The sequence below is a fragment of the Monodon monoceros genome, unplaced genomic scaffold, assembly GCF_005190385.1.
Source record: "Monodon monoceros isolate NGI ecotype Baffin Bay Population unplaced genomic scaffold, NGI_Narwhal_1 Super_Scaffold_21, whole genome shotgun sequence".
Taxonomy (NCBI): Eukaryota; Metazoa; Chordata; class Mammalia; order Artiodactyla; family Monodontidae; genus Monodon; species Monodon monoceros.
The window spans coordinates 69,469,036-69,490,413 of NW_021703778.1; the positions used below are offsets into that span (position 1 = coordinate 69,469,036).

The 21,378-nt window shown below is 54.9% G+C and overlaps 1 protein-coding gene across 3 annotated transcripts in view; it reads left to right on the forward strand.

Moving 5' to 3' along the window:
• The first annotated feature begins 1,424 nt into the window (after positions 1 to 1,424).
• The window catches only part of SMAD6 (SMAD family member 6), a 150,066-nt gene continuing 130,112 nt past the window's right edge, over positions 1,425 to 21,378 (forward strand). For all 3 annotated transcript variants that reach the window (XM_029236273.1, XM_029236272.1, XM_029236270.1), the window contains exons 1-3: positions 1,425 to 3,304; positions 10,900 to 10,956; positions 14,812 to 14,889. In XM_029236273.1, the coding sequence (XP_029092106.1) occupies positions 2,494 to 3,304; positions 10,900 to 10,956; positions 14,812 to 14,889 (946 nt within the window). In that variant the 5' untranslated portion in view covers positions 1,425 to 2,493. The remainder of the gene's footprint in view (positions 3,305 to 10,899; positions 10,957 to 14,811; positions 14,890 to 21,378) is intronic.

The following is a 21,378-nucleotide window of genomic DNA, read 5'->3' on the forward strand; positions in this document are numbered from 1 at the left end:
GATGAGGGTTGGGAAGCTTCTAAGTCCGGCCCTCCATTCGCGAGAGTAAACGCCTCTCCCAGAGGGAGCGGAGCGAACAGTACCTGGCTCCAGGTAAAGCTCAGCAAAGGGTTCTAAGTCCTTCCTGCAAACACCGGCCTTCCCCCAGCGCACACACAACTCGGGCACGCCCGGGGACTAGCACCGCAGCACGCTCACAAGGCCAGTCCCACACGTGGGAACTCCCGAGGGAGGCCCGCGCGCCTGCAAACTCTCGGCCCCGGCGGGGGGAATGGCGTCCAGCCCCGGGCCAATGAGAGTAGCGGAATTTCTTTCATTCAGTGCTGGTCTGGTTCTTGCCCGGAAAGGGGCGGGACACCACGCCGGAGGCGGGGCCGCCGCGCGCCGGGGAGAGGGCGGTGCCCGCTCAGTGGCCCGGCCAATCGGCGCCGCGCCCGGGGTGGGAGGGGGGACCAAGCCTTTTTTCCCTCCGCGCGGGGCCAATCCCGACTTTACAAGCTTGAACTTTTGCCACCCTCGGACTAGCTAGAGCGCCCGAGGAGGTACCCCGCCGCGCCGGCTCCAGGGGCAAGAGCGGCCTTAACCCTTACCTCGCCGGGCGGCTCGCTGCTGCCGCCGCGCTCCCACCAGCTCGCCCCGGATCAGGCGGGCCCCGGCCCCCCAACCCACCCCCATTGCCATGGTGAAACGTCGCTGGGGAAATCACGAGCCCTACCCACATCCCTCTTCGTGGTGCAGAGAATAAACTGGGGAAGGGAAGGGGGTGGAGGAGTCGCCCAGCCCCGGAACGGCTGGCGGCCCGCCTAGCTCCGAGGTAAAGAGACTTGGCGACCGAGAGGAGCCCGAGAGAAGACCTTCTCTGCCTCTACCCCACCCTCTGCAACTCCCCTACCTCGAGCAAGCCTAGAATCCCGCTGCGCGAGGCATTCCACGCCCCCCGGTTGGCCGGGCGGCCAACCCCTGACTTCGCGCAGGGGGTGTGGAAACCTCGTGCTATCACGCTAGCTCCCGCTACTCCAACAAATCAGCCGCCCCCTGCTCCCAAGAGACGCAAGCCAGGGAAGCATACACGCACACCCATTTTTATTAGCCTTCCCTGGGATGGGGGTTTGTACCAATTCTAAAGTGCAATGTGTGTTTGTAAGTTTGTGCACAAGCCAGGGAGAGGCAAAGCGCTCCGTTTGTGTCCGAGTCTTAGTGAGTCCGCCGAGCCCTCGAGCAGCCCGCCCGTGGTTTGTGTAACCGCGTGTGTGTGTGTGCGGGCGCACGCGAGCCAGAGAGCAGGCCGTGGGCGCTGTCAGGCTCGGGGCGGGGGGGCTGGGGCAAGCGTGGGGCGGGGGTCGGGGCTCGGCCCGCCCCGGGAGTCGGCCCCTCGGAGCCTCGGGCCCTGCAATGGGACGTGTTCTCCTTTAAGAGTTAAGAAACTTGAAACCTTGTTTGCGCAACAATCAGCGCCGCGGAGCCGCCAAAGTGTCTAGACTGGCATATGATGGGAGGCAGCCAATGACTCCGCGGCGCTCCTCCGGGGGCCCTCAGTGTGCGTTTGAGGAGAACAAAAAAGAGAGCCGAGCGGGGGAGCGAGCGAGGGAGACGAGCCGAGAGAAAGAGCCGCCGGGCGCTGCCTCGCCAGACATCGCCGGGACCACGGGGCCACCGGGAGGCACTTTTTGTGGAGGGGGGAGGGGGGCGACCTCTGCAGCCGCAGCGTCCGGGGCGTCCGAGCGCAGCGTGGGGCGGGCTACGACCTCTGCCTCGGTGGATTGCATTTTTAATTAAGGATTCCCAGCAGCTCTTTGGGATTTTTACAGTTTCCACTCATGTGTTGACACCCGCGTTCTGGAGAAATTCGCTCCAAGTGCATCTAGCGCCTGGGACCTGAGACGGAGTTGGCTTTTCGTGCATGCAATTCCAGGGATTTTGGTTTTGTTTCGGGTTTCTTTTTCTTTCTTTCCTTTTTTTCTTTTTTTCTTTCTGCAGGGAGTAAGAAGGAAGCCGAGGGTATCAACAAGCCTGCCTTTCGGATCCTGCAGGAAAAGCCCATGTAGTGAAGTGCTTGGGTTTTAAAGGCAGGGCTTCCCAGACACATTTGGGGGGTTCGGCGCGAGCGCTTTGTGCTCATGGACCAGCCGCGTAACTTTTGAAGGCTCTCCGGCCCATGCGGGGTCTTGCTGGCGGCGCGCAGTCTGCAGTCCCTCTAAAGCGCCGGGGCTGGAGTTGCTGAGCTGCCCGGGCGCCGGGGTCCATGTAGTCGCGGGCCGAGCGCGGACTGCGGCTCGGCGTGCGCGCGTTCCCCGCCGTCCTGCCCTGGCGAGCTCCCTCATGTTGCAGCCCTGCGGCGCCCCTTCGACGACAGGCTGTGCGCGGTCTGCACGGCGCCCGGCGGCAGAGCTTCATGTGGGGCTGCGGCCCGCGCAGCCGGCGCCTCGCTGAGGAAACGGACCCCCGGTAACCGGAGACCGCCTCCCCCCCACCCCCGGCGCCAAAGGATATCGTATGTTCAGGTCCAAACGCTCGGGGCTGGTGCGGCGACTTTGGCGAAGTCGTGTGGTCCCCGACCGGGAGGAAGGCAGCGGCGGCGGCGGCGACGAGGATGGGAGCGTGGGCAGCCGAGCTGAGCCGGCCCCGCGGGCACGAGAAGGCGGAGGCTGCGGCCGCCCCGAAGTCCGCCCGGTAGCCCTGAGGCGGCCCCGGGACGCGGTGGGACAGCGAGGCGCCCAGGGCGCTGGGAGGCGCCGGCGCGCAGGGGGCCCCCCGAGGCCCATGTCGGAGCCGGGGGCCGGCTCTGGGGGCTCCCCGCTGGACGTGGCGGAGCCGGGAGGCCGGGGCTGGCTGCCCGAAAGTGATTGCGAGACGGTGACCTGCTGTCTTTTCTCGGAGCGGGACGCCGCCGGCGCGCCCCGGGACGCCGGCGACCCCCTGGCCGGGGCGGCCCTGGAGCCGACGGGCGGCGGGCGGAGTCGTGAAGCCCGCTCGCGGCTGCTGCTGCTCGAGCAGGAGCTCAAGACGGTCACGTACTCGCTGCTGAAGCGGCTCAAGGAGCGCTCGCTGGACACGCTGCTGGAGGCGGTGGAGTCCCGCGGCGGCGTGCCGGGCGGCTGCGTGCTGGTGCCGCGCGCCGACCTCCGCCTGGGCGGCCAGCCCGCGCCGCCGCAGCTGCTGCTCGGCCGCCTCTTCCGCTGGCCCGACCTGCAGCACGCCGTGGAGCTCAAGCCCCTGTGCGGCTGCCACAGCTTCGCCGCCGCCGCCGCCGACGGCCCCACCGTGTGCTGCAACCCCTACCACTTCAGCCGGCTCTGCGGGCCAGGTGAGCGCGCCGCGCCCGGCGGGCCCTTGGGGTTCCCTTCCCGCCCCCTTCCGCGGCCTCCTGTCTCTCCTTGACACCTCTGGCGGGCGGGCGGGCGGGCGGAGCTGCGGGTGCTCCCGCGGGTGCCCCTGGAGCGTGGGAGCTCCCAGTGGAGGCGCCTCACGCTGGCAGGAAAGCCGGGGAGTGGGGATGTGGGCGCACACGGCAACTTCGTCTTAAGGCTCCGGCAAACTCAGAAGGGTGCGTGTTGGAGTTTTCTCTTCAGCTTCAGGGACCTGAGGCAGGCTCCGGCTTTCCAGACGGTGGAAGAGGAGCGCAGGTCTAGAAGAGGCCAAAGACTTGAGCGCCCCCCTCCTCCAAGCCTATTTACCCCCAGTCCGTGCCCGAGCCTGTAGCATTTGTGTGTGTATGCCTATACCTACGGTATATTATGCTTTGTCGTATCCAGGTAGATATATGTCGTGAAATTGGGTGTAGGCAATTCATGGCTAGAGTCCAAAGTGTTTGTAAACTGTCCTACCTAGGAGCAAAGCTTTTGCGGGGTAACCCTTCTCAAGAGTGGAGACCACCCTCTTGCTCTCTTGCCTCTTGATTGTTGCCAGCATCCCTTGGGTGTCCCATGCCAGGACCTTCTGTCATCATCATTCTCAATCCTGTGCCCAGCTTTTCTAGAGAGCTGAGGGTCCTGGAGGTGTCTGGGTAGGGAAGGAAGCTGGATATTTTAGTACTTTTGAGAACTGCCCCCCTTCTTTGTCCTCTTCTTGGGATTTTTCTGCACACACCATCTACCCAGTCCTGCTTACCTGAGCAGGCCCTGGGTGCTGTAGCAGAGGTGAGGACAGAAGGAGACTCGAGGCAGGCCGGAAGCTTGCATCCTCACACACCCCCCCCCAGCGCCCCCTTCCCTTGCACTGCAGGGATCACACATTTTCAGCCTGTAGCCTCTTCTGGGTGTATGCATCTTTAGTGGCACTGGGGGTTCTGCAGGGATGGGACTCTCTGAGGGTTATAGACTGTTGGGCCTGGGCAGGCTCTGAGTTCCTCCGGCCTGGCTCCTCTGGAGAGAGGCAGCACCCAGCCTGGGGGCATTTAAGAGGGTCAGATCACACAGGTCTCCTGACTCCCAGCGTGGAAGGGGAGGGTGGGGCTAGAAGCATGGATTGTTCCCAGGTGTCTTGTTGGTGTCTGGGGTGGTGGCTGGAGGGGAAGGACGGTGCCTCACTGGTGGTTCCTGAAGAGAGAGCACTGATGGGGGCTGGGGTGGGGAGAGGCAGCACTGATCTGGCTGCCCTGCGCCCCGCATGGTCAACTCCAGGCCTGATTCTCAGGGGCTTTGGGCAGTTGCTGGCCTGTGGCCCTCTGCGGGCTTTCTGTGCTCCTTGTTCTTCTGACAGCTTTCTCTGGAAGTGGCTTTCTCTCCTCTTCCTCCCTGGCTCCTCCCTGCCTCTGAGGAGGAGGGCCCTGTTTGTGGTTGCCCTGTCCCTGGTCCCGTTTTCAGGGGGAGAGAATTGGTGGGGGCCCCTCTGCTCTTCTAGAAGGCCCCGCTGGGCATTTCCTCTCTCACCACATCAGTCTGCTAGCGAGTATTTGTTGAGCACTTACTCTGTGCCAGGCAGCATGCTGGGTGCTGTAGTGGGGAGAGTGGAAATATGAGTAGGATCCATGCCCTCAAGAAACAGAATCTTCGGGTTGTGGCGGGGGGGAGAGTTGGGACAGAGATGGGGGAAGCAGGGCCAGGCCAGAGGGTCTGAACTCTCAGACCACTGTGGGGTGTGCATGTAACAGGAGCACCTCTAGGAGCCTCACAGCTCTAACCTGGAGCAGGGCCTTGGAGGATGGATGGGTAAGGGGAGGTGGGTGTCGAGGGGGAGGAGGAGAGGGCCCGCTGGGAGTCAGGGTACCAGGCAGGCTCAGGTGTGAGGGTGGGAAGGGGTGGGGTAAAGAAAACTGGAGACAGGCAGGACCCACCCTGCCCGTACTCCTTGGATAAGTCAGCTTGGGTCTTGGTTTGAGTTTGGTGGCCTTGAGCAGTTTTAAGTTGATGGGCAAACTGCAGTGGAATGGTTCTGACCCATAGACCTGGTCCTAGGCTCTGCCCGGCCGGTATCGACAACTTGACCTTCGAGGAGTAACCTCTCCTCTTAGTCTTTCTGTGGGTCAGTGCGGGCGGCTCTAGAAACGTTCTCCACCTCAAATTCCAGACTAAGCATTGGCACGTGACTCCTCTCCTCCTCCCAGAAGGAGGCGCTGTTGCAGGGACTGTGCCTGTTCTCCTGCTACTTCGTTTGCCGAAGCCCCGCCCCCCACACCGCGTTCAAGCCACCCCGGGGGCCGTTGGGAGGACTGGTGGTCTGGGAAGAGTTTCCGGTAGGCACCAGGCTGACCCTCTTGCTCCATGCCATGCCTGATGGCTTGGGCCGCCAGGACTGAGGACTGGGGGAGCCCTTTGCTGTCCACCCCACCGCCGCCTCCTGGCCGCCAGCCTGGCTCCCGGAGCTGGGCGGGTGCATAGCTGGAGCTCAGCCGTGCGCGTCCTGATAAGGAGACTGCTCCTTCCCGGGCTCTGGGGGAGAGGGCTGGGGCACTGGGGCAGGTACACCCATAGAGAGTACGCTGGAACACCCAGCGGGCCAACTGAGGGACACCCACCGGCCCCCCAGTGCCCCCCAGGCCCCCACAGGGATCCCTAGTGAGAAGGCCCCTTTCTGGGCAGTGCGGCCCCCTGCTGCTCAGGGCAAACCCTGCTCCATCTTTCAACTTGCTTTGGGGCATTGGGGCCAATTCCCCTCTTTGGGCCTCTTTTCTCATCTGTAAAGCGAGGGAGTGGTGAACAGAATCTCTGAGGGTCTGCTGGGAGGATTCCAGGTGACACAGCCCTGCCCTCTCCCCCATGCTTGTCTCAGAAAGTGGGGTCCTGTGTGCCCAGCTCTGCCCTGGGCTTCCCGCTCCCGTGGGAGTCAGGCCCTAGCTTTCCCTCCCTCTGGTGTATCTTTCTGTCCCTGGAAAAGCCAGTTCGCTGAGCTTGGTGCCTATGTGGACGGAAATGTGGAGAAATACTTTAATCACAGTTCTAACCTGTGTTTATAGAGCTCCTTTCTCCCGAAAGTATCCATTAACTTTGGAATAAATCTCCTGCTCTTTGCTTCACCACTTTTTTTTTCTGTAATTATATTCAGTAAATTACTGTTATCCAAATTGCGCCAGGGAAAGAGAGACGGAGCGAGAGAGAACTTCTAAACGACTGGAGGAGGCCGCCTAGGAAAACACAGGGTTCCCAGGCCAGGACTATAGGAATTAGAATGGGCTAGAAAGTTTTCCTTTTATTTGGCCTGGCATTATCCCTTTGAAATGAGATCAATTTCAAGTTGGGCTTCCAAGCCCCCGCCCTGCCCCTCTGGCGGCCCCTCAGCCCTGCCCGCCCTGCTCCTCCGAGCTCCTCCTTGGAGGTGAGGAAGGGGTGATAATGTGCAGTGTGCCTCTTGCTGGCGCCAGCCTGCCGCGCTGTTTATCTGGCTGCCGGGGGAATCTGGGCAATTAGGCTCTGCCGGCCTTAAAGCACCAGGAGCTTCTCTTCTGTGTTTCCCACCCTGGGCCTTGGGGTTGAGCCTTCAGGTCCTGGGGCTGGAGGGGAAAGGCACCCAGGAGGGCACCCCTTGGGAGGGTGAAAGCTGGGAGGCCCAGGGAGGTGCGTGGACCTTTCCTAAGCAAGATGCTAGGCTGCACAGATCGGGGTGGAAGGTAATGTCTTCAACTGAAAGGTTACCAGGCAGTGGGAGAGGCTGTGAACTCTTCTGGCTTTAGAATTAGGGTCTAGATCCCGAAAGGCTAAGTACCCCCTGGGGGCTAACCAGAGCCTGAGCTGCATTGGGCTGAGCGCACTAGCCTTCTGGTACACTCGGCCCCTGGCTGACTGCTCTCACTTCTGAAGGAAGTTGGAGGAGATTCCTGAAGTTGATGCCTGAGGCTGGCTGTCTGGGGGGGCTGGAGTTTCTGATCTCTCTTTCTCCCTCCCTCCCTCCTGCCTATGATCATTTCTTTCTGAGAGGCCTGCAGGGCTCTAAGAGTTCTCCCCTTAAAGTTTAGAGAACGTAAGTTATTATTTAGAAATCAACACAACTTTTCTAAGTACTAAGATAGCTTCTAAGACAGGAGTGTGGACAGAGGGCCTGGAGGCAGCCTACACTTTCTCTTCTGACCTTTTGTCCCACCTGAGTTCATGTCCTGGGGCTCCATCCTCCCAGATCTGTGGAGGGAGGGTGGATGTGTTGGAGTGAGGCCGAGGTGCCAGTTAAAGGTTCCTCAGTGTTGTTCATAGCAGCGTTATTCCTGAGAGCCAAAAGGTGGAAACAGTCCGAATGTCCATTAGCTGACAGATGGATAAACAAAATGTGTGATATAGTCACCCAGTGGAATATCATTCAGCCATAAACAAGAATGAAGTACGATAGAAGTGACAGCATGGAACAGCCTGGAAACCAGTATGCTAAGTGAAAGAAGCCAGACACAAAAGGCCTTCTGTTGTAGGAATCCATTTGTGTGAAACGTCCAGAATAGGCAAACCCACGAGGATAGTCAGTAGATTTGTGGTTGCCTGAGGTTTGGGAGTTGGGGGAATAGGGACTGACTGTGAATGGGGCAGGGTTCCTTTTGGGGTGATGAAAATGTTCTGTAATTAGTTGGTGGTATTGGTCTCACAACTCTGAATGTACTAAGAACCACTGAATTGTATATTTTAAAAGAGTAGATCTTAGGGTATGTGAATGATAACTCTGTTGTTTTTTTTAAAAAGTAACTTGCTGTTGGTCCTGAACTGGCCTCCCCCTTTGTTCAGCTGAAGAAGGATAACATCTCCTGCCTCCCTGTGTGGTCTTGGGTGGGCCCTTTACCTGCCTCCACCCCACTTGCCCCATCAGTTAAAATAAGAAATTGAGTTGGGGGGGACCTCTGACATTCTAAATCCCCGTGTCTTGGGGTGCAGTCTCTTTTTTACTTGCCTAGGATGGAAGTTAGTGATGTGCTTCCAATCTCTGTGCAGATCATTTTGCTGGAACGAAGCGGGGTGTGGGTGCTGGTGAAGTCCCTCCTGAAAGCTTTGCAGTTCCTCACTGGCTGGTGTGTCTGATGTCCCAAGTCTGTAGATTTGCTTTCTGTCTCACTCATGCATTAGAGCCCCCAGCCCAGGTGTGGGCATGGGTGGTGGGTGTCACTCAAGGCCCAGACGGCTCCTGTGAGGGGGATCTTCATGAGCTTCCCCGCCTCCCCCTCCCCTTTACAGGTCCCAGGTAAGCAGCCCCAGGCAGAGATGCTGCGGTTGATTACAGTGGCTTGACTCCAGCTTCCACAGCCCATAGCTGCCAGGTTTCACTTTGGGGGACAGATCTGGGGGCAGATGTCCAGAGCTCCCTACTATGTATGGACTGGGCCTCAGCCAATTAGATGTTTGCAAGAGCAACCCGGACACAGGAGTTGCAGACCTTCTGATAAGTTAGTGGGGTAGTGGAAAGGACATGAGGCTGGGGGTCAGGATACCTGGCCTCTGGTTCTGCCTCTACACCAGCTCCCTGTCTGGCCCTCAAGGAGTCACTTCTACTCTTCAGGCCTCAGTCTTCTCCTCTGTACAGTGGGAGCACTCGCTTCAATTCTCTTTCCCTGTGGAGCGCTAGCCCTACCTGTATTTTGCCTCTTGTCCTGAGAGTCTGGTCTCTAGCCCCTCCAAGACTGGTGGAGGCAAATAGCCCCCCTCCTTGAGTCTTGTTTGATGTCTCCTTTGGGTCACCCTTTTGGCCCCATAGGTCCTCTTTCTCCACACTTTCGTCCACTGATGCCCCCAACTTTACCATTATCCTTGTCACCATTGTCTTTGTCCACATCTGTTTACTGAACACTTTCTGTGCATATGATGTACCAGACCCAGCTGGGATGAAGGGGTAGAAGATAGGGTGCCTCTTGACTGCCTGTCTCATTGGGTTGTAGAGCAGAGTCAGGCCTGGGCTCAAATCCCAGCTCCACCATGATTGGCTGGGGAACAGTGGGCAAGTCAGTCTTCTCATCTGTGAAATGGGAATGATAATGGTCATCTTATTTATTTTTAAGAAAGGAGGAAATGAAAATAGGCACCCAATGAGCATGATTAAGCACTCTGTACCTAAGGTCCAAAAGAATAAAATACAATGAATGAAATTGAAAGGTCCCAGCACAGAGAGAGACACAGGGTACACATTCAGCAAATGTTTGCTTCGCTCCCAGTGGCTAATCCATGATTCATTTTCCTTCTCCCTAACTCCAGTCCACAAAAGACTCCCTGTTTCTAGACTGCAGCGCCTTCACTTTGTTGAAGTCATTTCTAGCTGGAAAAGCCGGGGTGGGGAAGAGGTGAAGCTGCCTGCTCCTGCGACTAATTGTGCCTTATTATAATCGTGAAAAACACTTATTACCCCTTGTGTCATTCCAGATACCTGCCTAATAATAGTTATTACCACTTTACTACCACTGAGAGTTTGTTTTAGTTTGCGATTTGATGGCCTTTAGTTTCTTTTAAGGAAAATGAAGGGTCATTTCATTCGTGCAAATTGTTACTTAGTTAAGCAAATTGTTACTTCCCAGAAAGCAAGAGGCCTAAGGAATTCTTCTGAAGACAAAGTATATGTTTTTAAGGACAAGTATTTTAGGCAAATGAAAGGAAACCCAGAGAAAAATACCATAGACAATAAAGAATCGCAGAGGGTCTGATCTGGAAGGCCACGGAGATTGTGTGTACCACCCCTTCTCTTTACAGAGGGGGAGACTGAGGCCAAGAGCTGGCAGTGACTGGTTTAAGGTCTCCCATCGGGGGAGCTGGATTTGGCTTCCTGGGTTCCAACCAGTCATGTCCTCCTCCTTGCCCTGAAGGTCATTTGCTCCAATGTAGTTTGTTTGAAAGGGAGCTCCTATGTCTATGTGGGCCTCTGCAGTCAGTCAGTTCTGACTAGAGTTGTCAAACTTAGCAAAGAAAATTACAGAATGCCCTGTTAAGTTTGAATTTCAGGTAAACAACACATAATATTTTAGTATAAGTATGTCCCAGATATTGCAAGGGACATACTTATGCTAAAAGTTTATGCCATGTATATCCAAAATTCAACTTTAACCAAGCATCCTGTATTTTAACAGGCCACCTTAGCTTTGACTTTCCCTGTACCCCTGTTTCTCTCAGTATAATAATAATAGTTACTGTTAGTGGAGGTATTTTTCTTCAGTACCAAGAGCTGTATTGAGCATTTTACATATATTATTTCCTTTTGCCCTCCTGGCAAAAGGAGGTCTCTATGATTATTGTCCCCATTTTAGAGCTGAGGAAACAGGCTCAGAGAGGTGAGGTAACTTGCCTGAGGTCACACAGCCAAAGGTGACAGAGCAGGGATTGAGCCCAGGTCTGTACCGCAAGTTTGTGGCTTTCCCTGTTGGCCAGTGCTGTTCCAGGGGACTGGGGCAGCAGAGGTGCTGGGTTCCTGGGAGCTGGGTTTATTATTTGAGGAAACCAATAATCAAAAGCATGTAGAACCCCCATGTGTGAAATCTCCCATCCCAGCAGTGACATGTTGTCTCCTGTCTTCCAGAATCACCACCACCCCCCTACTCTCGGCTGTCTCCTCGCGACGAGTACAAGCCACTGGGTAAGTGTGTCCTCCTTCTGACCTTTGGGGAGGTGCCTCCTTCCCAGGCTCCCACAGGGCCCTGCCTCAGTGCTGAAGGGCCAGAGAAGGAGGGGAGGGAGGGATCACCAGCCTGGTTGCCTTTGAAATGGGGTGGGTGAAGTTTTACAAACACAGCCCCAGTTGGGCCAGAGCCGACCCAGCCTTTGCAGTGCCTTTGCAGCGAGCTATTTACTTCTTGAAATTCCTCGCTCATCATTAACCTCTCTGTGACCTTTAACCATGGGCCTGTGGGAGACGAATGGGTTTCAGCTTCAACGTCTTGTTGATGCTGGTGGGTTGATGTTTCTGTCTCTTTTCTCTCCTTCCCTCCCAGCCTTACGTGGTTCTCCTTTGGTGTGTATTAGCACTATGACAGATAGGCTGAGCACGATCACTGTTGAGACAAGCTATATGTTCCCCCCGCTCTTCTAAGCCAAGAAGTTCACCTGGGCAGAAACAACAGCTGGAACGTTTAGAAAGCAAGTGTCTTGGTACACCAAGCCCCTGGCATGAAGGGTACCCCTCAGTGGTAGTGTCATTGTTGGCAGGGCCCATTCAGAGGTAGAACGTGTTTTCTGTAAAGCCTTGGGGCTAAATGAGCAGCCCGTACGCTGGGGTAGATGCATGTGGTTTTAAAAGTAGAAATGGCTCATTTCCTGGCCCTCCTGGTTCCTCCAGTGGAGAATCCCAGTGGTGGGGTGAGTATGGCCTGAATAGTACCGGGAGAGTGACTTTGTGACCGTGGGACTACCGTGGGTAGCTGCCGTGGGACTCGAGCTTTAAATGTCAGATGGCGTGGCACTGTTGCTGACACATTCCACCAGTGACCACAAAAAGTGGGTTTTGTTTTGTTTTTGGTAAAGGCCTCTTCCCGGTAGCGTGTGTCAGCATCATCTGGGAGGTCACTTCTAAGTGTCATAAACTCTGAGGCATCCAGTCCAGTTTTCCTTTCAGGCCGCCCTGTGGAGACAGGAGTGCCCACCAGGTCCCTTCAGGAGTTTGTCCTTCTCAGTCTAGGAGGACAGAGGCTGTCCCATGACGGTGTATGAGTCAGTGGCTTAACGATGGCAACTTCCTCATTGTTTTTCCTGAAATGTGGTCATACCGTGGATGGAGGAGCTTCATTTAGTTCTCCGGGGAACTGGAGCGATCATCTGGTGGGACCCTGTCACTTTGTAGACAAGGAATCAGGCTGAAGGTCAGGGAGAGCCGCCCAGCTGATGAGCAGTGGGGCTGAGGCGGAAACCCAGAGCAGCCCCTGTTCAGCTCAGCGGTTCCCCATCCTTCCCTTCCAGGCCCGTCTCAGCATTTTTCTTTTTTTTTTTTTTCTTTTTTGCGGTACGCGGGCCTCTCACCGTTGTGGCCTCTCCCGTTGCGGAGCACAGGCTCCGGACGCGCAGGCTCAGCGGCCATGGCTCACGGGCTCAGCCGCTCCTCGGCACGTGGGTTCTTCCCGGACCGGGGCACGAACCCGTGTCCCCTGCATCGGCAGGCGGACTCTCAACCACTGCGCCACCAGGGAAGCCCAGCATTTTTTAAGTTAACATAATTGCACTAGTCGCTTAGAAGATCCCTCATTCTAGTAGAGGAAAAGGAAAACCCTCAAACATTCTTAGTAAATGTAGCACCTGAGCTTGAATGTCAAGGATCATTGCCCCAAGGAATCGTGGGTCAGCCGGTGATAAAGCCACAGAAATCAGGACTCCATCCAGCGGGGCAAAGTGACCATTTGGAAATCAGCAGGTGTCCCGGTTATTTTACAAATGGGACAACTGCGACGGAGAAAGAGGAAGTGACACTTGCTGGTGGTCATACAGCTCAAGGGTCCAAAAGTGACAGGCCACCATTTGTTTTTGTGTGGCTCTTGAGCTAAGAGTGGTTTTTACTTTTTAAAACGGTTAAGAAAAAAAAAAAAAACCCACCAAAAGCAGAAGCATGTCTTTTGTGACATTTGAAAACTATGTGAAATTCAAATTTCAGAGTCCATAACAAAGTTCTGCTGGAACCCAGCTGTATTGTCTGTGGCTGCGTCCGCAGGACAGCAGCAGAGGTGTATAGTTTTGCGATGGAGATTGTAGAGCTCACCAAGCTGAAAATATTCACTACGGGGCCCTTTGCAGGCAAAGCTGGTGACCCCTGATTTTGCTGAGTAAGAGTGGAAGTGGGACTCGAACCCGGGGCTCCGGCTTCCAGATGAGGTTCTTCCTTGGGGCTCGAGCAGTGACCAAGGTTGGAGTGTTCTTTTTCTACAGCAGCCTCGTAGGGCCTCACTAGAAGCACTAGACGTGAACGTTTGGAGAGTGCATGGCAGGGACTTATAGCTGCGAAGGATGGAAAACACCCATCGCCCTCACTCCTGGAACGTTCATAAAGCTGTCTGTGTTGGCTCCACAGCGGTTCACTAAGAAACAGGGTTCAGCCTGGGGTGTTGCTACTTCGAACAATAAGTGGCAGCAAGACTTGGGGCCTGAACACTTGGGGAAGATTAGGTCTGAAAAGCAAAGAGGTTCCCACTTAAGCATTGAGGTTATTATCTTCTGTCCCTATTTTCCTCCAAACACATTTGACCAGCAGATAACTTTTTCAGGCCCCGATAAATAGTCCGAGTTATTTTTTGTATTATTTTCTTTTCCTTGCATTGTTAGTTTTTCATAAACAAAAAGTCATTTCACTTCTAAGCCACTGTGATCACATAAAACCAAAAAAAACAAAATAAAACCCAGAACACCCAGTCAGCATCTGGCAAGTGGGAGACGAGAAAGAAAAAGGCCAAATTGTTTAAGGTTTCATCTTCCCGCTCCCCAAGCCACGTGGTAGAAGGAAAAAATTCCTACAGGATCGAATGGAATTCTAGCTAGCTAGGGCCTAGGCTAACGGTTTTTGTGCCAGAATTCCCCAGCTTGGAGTGGCTCTCCTGAGCCAGGTGGGACCAGCCGAGCCACATCTGGGTTGTGCTGGGTGAGAAGATGAAAGATACTACAAGCCTCACAGAAAGAACATGCCTTCCATCTCCTGGACAGACCTGTCCCTTAACGGGGACAGCACCCCGTTACTGGTAGCAGAGGCAGAGGCCCAGGAAAAACTTTCCAAGTCGGCCTGCCCCCCAAGGCATCCGCTTGTCCCGCTAATAGCTCAGCGTTCAAGAGAAAACGTGCAAAAGAATTTCCCTTCCCCATCTAAGTGCACTGCAGACAGGGGAAAGCAAATAGCGCAGCGCACGCCATGTGAGGTACTTAAAACTATTTAAACAACAATGAACGCCTTGAAAAAAAAAAAAGAAAAGAAAAAAATAGTCTAGACATTGAAAGTTGCTCTGGGAGTGGGTTTGGATGTGAGGGTGGGGGAGGGGAGAGAGAAAAAAGTTAATCTGGGAGCAAATGCTTGAGCCCTTAATTAGAGGGGTGTAAGCGGGACAGAGTAAGGATGGCTGGTAACTTGTTAAAACAGAGTTTCCCCAGCTCCAGAGGGAGGAAGGAAGGAAGGAAGGAAGCAAGAAGGAACAACTTCAAGAATTTTAATGGTTGTAATTAAGTACAGCAGCTATGAATTGTTTAGGGGCTTAATTTAACCTTACCCAAGAAGGTTCCAAGTTACTACTTGCTCGGTCCCCTGAACTTGGGTTATTTCTGTGGCCAGAGCAATTGAAACTTTTTCAGGTGCCAGGGCTGCAGCAGCCAGCATTTTCCAGAAGGGTTCCAGGGTTGGCTGGCCTGGTCTCGTGCGATCGTGGGGCAGGGAGTGGCAGAAGAAAGTTGTGGGGGACATGCTGCCTTGAGAAAGAAGAGAGGAACACCCCACAGCCAACTTAAGTTCTCTTTCTCTTTCCTCCTGTAGATCTATCTGATTCCACATTGTCTTACACTGAAACGGAGGCCACCAACTCCCTCATCACGGCTCCGGGTGAATTCTCAGGTTGGCATTTCTTTTTTCCCTGCATGTTGCCATTGTGTTGAACTTTATAGGAGGGGGACAAGTGGCAGGGGCCTGACGGAGGTCTTATTGATGTCCCCCCTCCTTTTCTTTTCCCTGGGCCTCCCACCCCTCGAGGAGAAGACTGCCAGGGTCTTCATCACAGGTGTTCTTGGGGTTAAGAACAATCTGTATGAATGAGGCCTAAGGATGAGAACTTTTCAAGTGCCTGGCAATCCATGCTCTGACCAGTTTTTTCTTGTGGACATGATAAAAACCCAGCCCAGTTCTCCATCCTGATTTTGCGAGGGGTCCTCTCCCCAAGCTGGCTGAGAGGCAGCAAAATGGATGTGTTTGTTTACATTTGTCTTCGTGGGTTTCTCCTTCTGTCCCTGCTCTGGTGAAGGACCGATGCGCAGGGTCAGAAGAGGGGGAAATGGAGTGGGTAGAGCGATCATGGGGAAGAGTCTAGCAAGCGAGGAGTTTTCCAGAGGCTGGTGGTTTCCGTGTCTCTCCCTGAGCACTGGGTGCTGGGCTAGGAAGCAGAGAGAACCCTGATTTGGAGCCTCCCCTACTTCCCACATTGAAGACTTGGCCATAGGGACCCTCACATTCTGGGGAACACTTAAATCAAGCTTTCCTTGAGAAATGACATGTTGGTGGTGACCTGGGGGCTTCGAGGGCCAGGAGGGGCTCAAGTGCCGAGGTCTGTGGGGCCTTTTGGGAGCATGGCGGGTAGGGTGCGCTGTGAGGACAGCTGGGGCTTGTGGCCTGGCTCTGTGCTGTGTTGGGTGACAGCCCCTCGGGCGGGAGATGCTTCCCCAGCAGGCATGGCTGGATCTCTTTGAGAAGGCCTGTGTTTGCCTGCATCTGAGCCGTCCACCCCGGACCCCACACCCTGTCATAATGGCAACAACAGTCATTGTAGCTCTCTATTGAGTGTTTACTTTGGGCCACATGCTATACTCGGGCCCCTGTAGAATCATCATCTCAGAACAGCAGTAAAGTGACTTGCCCAGGATCACGTAGGAGCAGAGCCATTTGCCACTATGTCACTGTGCTTCTGACCACTGTTCTGTCCCCCACTTCTCTGCAAGGGCTGGATGTACCTCCAGTGAACTTATTTCGCACGAAGCTCTGTCATTCCTGCCGTACTCTCCCCACGCCTCTACGGGTGTCACAGTGTTGGCTGCTCAGGGCTGCCTGTCCAGTCCCTGTGTCCAGAGCCCTTCCCCATCCGTTCCATGTTCCATCACAGCCGTGGGAGATCACAAGAGTACGTCTGTTTCGAAGATAGAGAAACTAGAAACCAGAGCAGGAAGTGACTTGCCCAGAGGTACAGTAGAGCTTATGGCGCAGCTGGTACTGGGGTCTAGGTCTTCTGGGTCCCACTTGCCTTCTGGTCTCTGGTGGCCCCTCTCATTGGCCCACTTTGTTTTCATCCCCGCCTTTTGGCCTTACTTGTTAAAATGTCTTTCCCTGAAAGACCCAACCAGATGAACGCAAGAAGTGGACGTTTTAATCCATTCTTCTTCCTCTGTGCCTACGTGGTTGGAAGCCACATATAATTTTGAAGCAAGAGGCTTAAAAGTATTTCTGAATGCGAGATTCCATGTCCCTGCCAACCGTCAGAGTGTACTTAACTTAGATGGGTTGCGCTGGCGTTGGTTGTGTGGACAGATGGGTAGTTTTTCATCATCTCTTCCCCTCCTTGTTAATGACGGAAACTGCTGTGTGTGGAGGTGTCTTACGGGTTCATGGTGTGTCCTCAGATGTGATCTCTTTTGATCTCTGTCATCCCAGAGCTGGCCTGGTGTGTGACACAGGCTGGAGAGAGCAGACCCCAGAGCACCTGCAGGAGGCCCCTCCCTACATCCGGTTCCCAGGGGAGAGCACCCTCTGGAGGTTGGAAGGTCTCCGAAGACCCTGAGGCCATTAGGTTGGGCTGCCTTTGGGGCCCAGTGGGCCTGTGTTTGGGATTCCCACGCAGCTATCCCAGAGCGACCTTTGGTGCTGACTGGTGAGAAGGCCCTGATGTGATGCTCTTTACCGTGGATGAGGATTGCATGGCTCTCATGAGGAAACCTGGCATCCATGGCCTTGGGATTCTAAGGGACTGAAGGAACTGGGGAGGAAGTTTGGGATGTCCTTTTGGGGGCTGATTGGCCTGGGTTGCAGGTGGTCTCGGTAGGCGTTCCCCATTGTAGTCATCCAGGCCCCTCCCAGGGATGGCGTGGGTCTCCTCCCACTCTGCGGGCTCACAGTGCAGCTTTTGTAGCTTACTTGTGCCGTGGGGATCCCAGGACCGATGGGTGGGCCCTGCCCCTGCCTCCTGGATGCGTGTAGAGCTGGGGCTGCGGGTGGCTGTCACCTTGGAGGACAGGCTCAGGGAGGGAGGCCCTGCAGGGTGAGCAGAAGGCCCAGAGGGGTCTCAGTGGATGGTGAAGCAAGACTCATCCTGCAAAGATGGGAGGCAGGCAGGAGGTGAGGTCAGAAAGCTGAGGAGCACAGGCAGGTAGAATATGCGCTGGGACAGACCAGGCGTTTGATGCTCAAGGACGGATGGTGAGGATGCTGATGCCGACATTTATTTATTTAACGTTGACGTTCACTACTTAGCACTTTGCTGACTGCTGGTCCTTCTTCATCTCGCTGACTCCTTATCACAACCCAGTGAGACGCATTTGATTCCCCCTGTTTCAGAGGTGAGGAAACCGAGGCTCATGGCCAGGCCAGCTGCCCAGATTCCCAAGCTGTAAGTGGCAGGCTTGGGGCAGCAGACTGAGCGGTGTGACTGCGCAGCCTTCCACAGCAAGGATCCCCATCCTTCTCCCTGAGCCACACCTGGCAAGGTGGAGGGATCAAAAGGAGGCCCGGGACAGCCTGTCCTGATTGAAGTACTAGGGACAGGGCTGGGGCCTGGCTAGAGGCACAGGGCCCTGTGCTTCTCCGCGTCCCCACCGGGTGAAGCTTGCCCACCACCCGGAGACCACCCGAAGCCCCCTCTGTCTCCCTGCATCCTGGTGGGGGGGTTGTTGGGCAGCGCTGTCCCTGAGAGCCTGGCCTCTCTCAGCGTCTTGGGATGGGTGTTGCCGGAGCAGGGTGTCTGCAGCTCCGGGACGGAGGCTGCCCTTGTTTGTCTTGCACAGTGACAATCCCAGCGCCCGACCTGAGGCTGGCTATTTTTATCCAGTGCCAAGGCCTCTGCTTCACTTTCCCGTCCTGTTGCTGAGGCCACATTAGGGGAAATGGGGGGATTTTGAGGCTTAGTCACAGCCAGGGCAGTTGAGGATGCATTGGTGGGCAGGGTGGGGGGCAGCAGGACAGGAGACTGTCTTGTTTCAGCCTTCTGCTGAATGCTTGACACCCTCTCATCTGATCTCTGCGTCGGCTCCAAATGTCGATACGTGATCCCCACTAAACAGACAAGAAAACTGAAGCTCAGGGTGGCAAGTGACTTCACCAGGATCACCCAGTAGGGGGCCAGAACATGGAGCTTCCACTAAGTAAAGACCCTTACACCTGGAGTCTTCAGTGGGATTTGGAAAAATTGAAAGCCTAGAAGTCCCCTTTTGGGGTGCCTTCACTTCAGGTCCTCGACACTCTGGTTTCCTTGCCTAACTGCTGCCCCTTGACTGTCTAAGGGGCATCCTCTTCCTCTCTGCAGCATCTCCAACGCCCCCCCCCCATTCCCTTTATTTTGATTTAGTTTGCGGAGGAAAGCAAGATTAGCTGGTTAAATTCATACTAAGGTGTGAGTGGCTGGTGGGCAACTCTTCTTGGCAAATTAAAGGCAGGATATGCGATAATTCAAAGAAATTGCAAGATCAAGGGCCACATGGGAACGACCTCTCTGAGGGCCGGGTTGTCTTGGCTCCAGGCTAGAACAGAATGAGCGTGACACAAGGAGCTTTTTGCCCTGGATGAGGTAGGAGGAGCTAGGCCAGGCTCAGTGCTGGGTGCTGAGTGAGCTCTGGGAGTTGACCAGGGCCCAAGGTGATGGGCTGCGTTTAGAAGCCAGGCCTGTCTGACTCCAGTGCTGTGGGGCTGGAGTGTAGAGCACTGGGCAGACTTCTGTAGGAACCAGTAACTCCCCTCTAGTATCCTATTCTAGTGCCTATTGGATAACCATTCAAGTGCTTTATTAAGCACCCACTGTATGCAAGACATGGTGCAAGCTGCCTGTCATGGGGACCACACAGTCCCTTTGTCTGACTTTGGTTGTGTGTACCAGTATCTCAGTCCTTGGAGCATGCTGGTTTCTTTAGAGTGTCAGTGAGGGCGAGCCCCTCACTTTGAAGAGAAGGCCCGGGAAGAAAAGGAGCTACTCAGGACAGTGTGGAGAGTTGGGGGCTCAGCTGGATGTGGGTATCTTTCCTCCACCAGCCAGACTCTAAGCTCCTCAAGGGCACAGATCGTTCCCCAGGATTCGTGCATTCTGTAGATTGGCAGAGTTTGGGAACAGAGGCTCAGAGAGGTTAGGAGAGCGTCTGAGGGCCGCACAGCAAGCATAGGAGGTGGAGCCAGGCCATAACCTAGATGGGTCCATGCTGCCCACCCACCTGCCACCTTTCCTCTCAGTGGTCCCTGAGGAGGTTCCCCTTTGTGGTCAGTGCTGTCTGATGTGTGTCAGTGCTCACAGAAGCCAGGAGAGGAGTGAGTTAGCGCAGTATCATTTCCTGCTGCTTCCCGATTCTAGGACCCAAGCTTGCTCGCCTCAGAGGCCCTGGTCCAGAGCGACCCTAGAGTTCCTCATTCTCCGAGGTCCTCAATTCAGCTCCCTCAGTGTGTGCTGAGCCTCTCTAGCAAGGTGGGCTGAAGAGCATGGGCTGCGCACCTTTGGGCCCTGGGTTCAAGTCCCGGCTCTGCCATTTCCTAGTTGTGGGGCTTTGGGGCAGCCGCTTAACCACTCCCACCCTTGGTTTTCTCACCTGTAAAATGAGGATGAAAATAACAATGTGTCACCTTATGGTGAGAGTGAAATGATGCCAAGTGAATCAGCCAAGGCTTGGCACACATGTGGTAGGTGTGGCCATTATGGTGTGCCAGGCACTGTGCTTGGGCTGGAAGCACAGAGATAAAAATTACATCATCTCTGCCCTCAAGGTACTCACAGACAGGTGAAGACACAAATAGTAATAATGAGAAGTGGAATAAGAGGCAGTAAAGAGAAAGAAGGGCTTAGTGACTGACTCTTGGTATGGTGGGGAGTTGACCCAGGAAGACTGCCTGGAGGAGGTGATCTCCAATTGGGTATTATAGAATGAATAGGAATCTACCAAAGAGGCAAGGTTTGGGGGGTGGGAGATGCGGTCCACGTATAAGGAAAGCAAGTGCAGAGGCCTGGAAGTGTGAAAACAGCCTGATATTGAGAAACCAAAGGAGGGTAGAGGGGCTGGGAAGCAAGGTACCTGACGTTAGTGGGAGACGAGGCATGAGGAGGCCAAGGCCTGGGTAATGAAAAACTTTCTGCTATAATATACAGAGTACACAGGTAAGTGTCTAGCTTGGTGAATTTTTACCAACTGATCGCACCTGGGTGACAGGCAGGTCCCGGATAACATTGCTGTCACATGACTGTGCTCAGTCCCAACATGTGACAGTGCTCAGAGCCTGTGGGTCTAGGGGTGCCACGTGTTGAGTGAGTGGTTTAGAAGAGAGTGGGAGGGCAGGGGGATTGAGTTTTAGCTGAAAAGAGGGTTCCATTTGGCTTTGGAGAGCAGGAAGGACGTTTTACCTGGAGTTTGGGGCAGACGGTGCCCTGACACTACTCGCCTTGAACCTAGGTAGGTCCCCTTGGGTTAAGAGGTGGCCTTGGGCGTGGCCCACTCCTGCTCTGCCTACCCACTGGGTCAGGCTCCAGCTTGGAAATTTGTGGATGGGTTGCAGGACTAACGCTGGGCTCTTGGGACCAGCTTACCATTTCCAATTCCGAAATAGCCCCAGACTCCTTGCCTCCTCTTGGGGCAGGGGTGGGGAGAGGGCACACTCACCTCTGCTCTGGTTCCTTGCATCATATCTCTGCCGTGTGTTTTTGTTTTTGTTTTAGCTTTGGTCAAGAAAAGAAAAAAAAAAAAACCTTCTTCCCTCCCTAAAACCTCCCAGGTATCTCACAGGGGGGCCTGTTCTTCCTGGACTGGTTTTTTGGAGCTGGAGGAGAGGTGGTGAGGGGGTCAAAGGCAGGAATGACAGAGGACCAGGCATTTGTGGAGGAGGCCTGGCCAACTTGGTTTGCCAAGAAGCACGTAGGGTGGTGAGCACTGCACTTGCGTGGGTTCCAGGCTTGGCCTTGCCCTTTACCCTATGGTGTGACCTCAGGTAAGCTCCTCACTCCCTAGTCTCAGTTTGCTCAGCTGTACATTGGGGCCATTGGGCCACCGATCTCAGGGGCCCCTTGAGGCTTATGTGTTCCAGGTGGAGGGTACCAGCTCCTAGGCCTTGAGGGGTTGTACAGAGAGCTGGGGCTTCTGGCCTGCAGCATCTTAGCTTCTC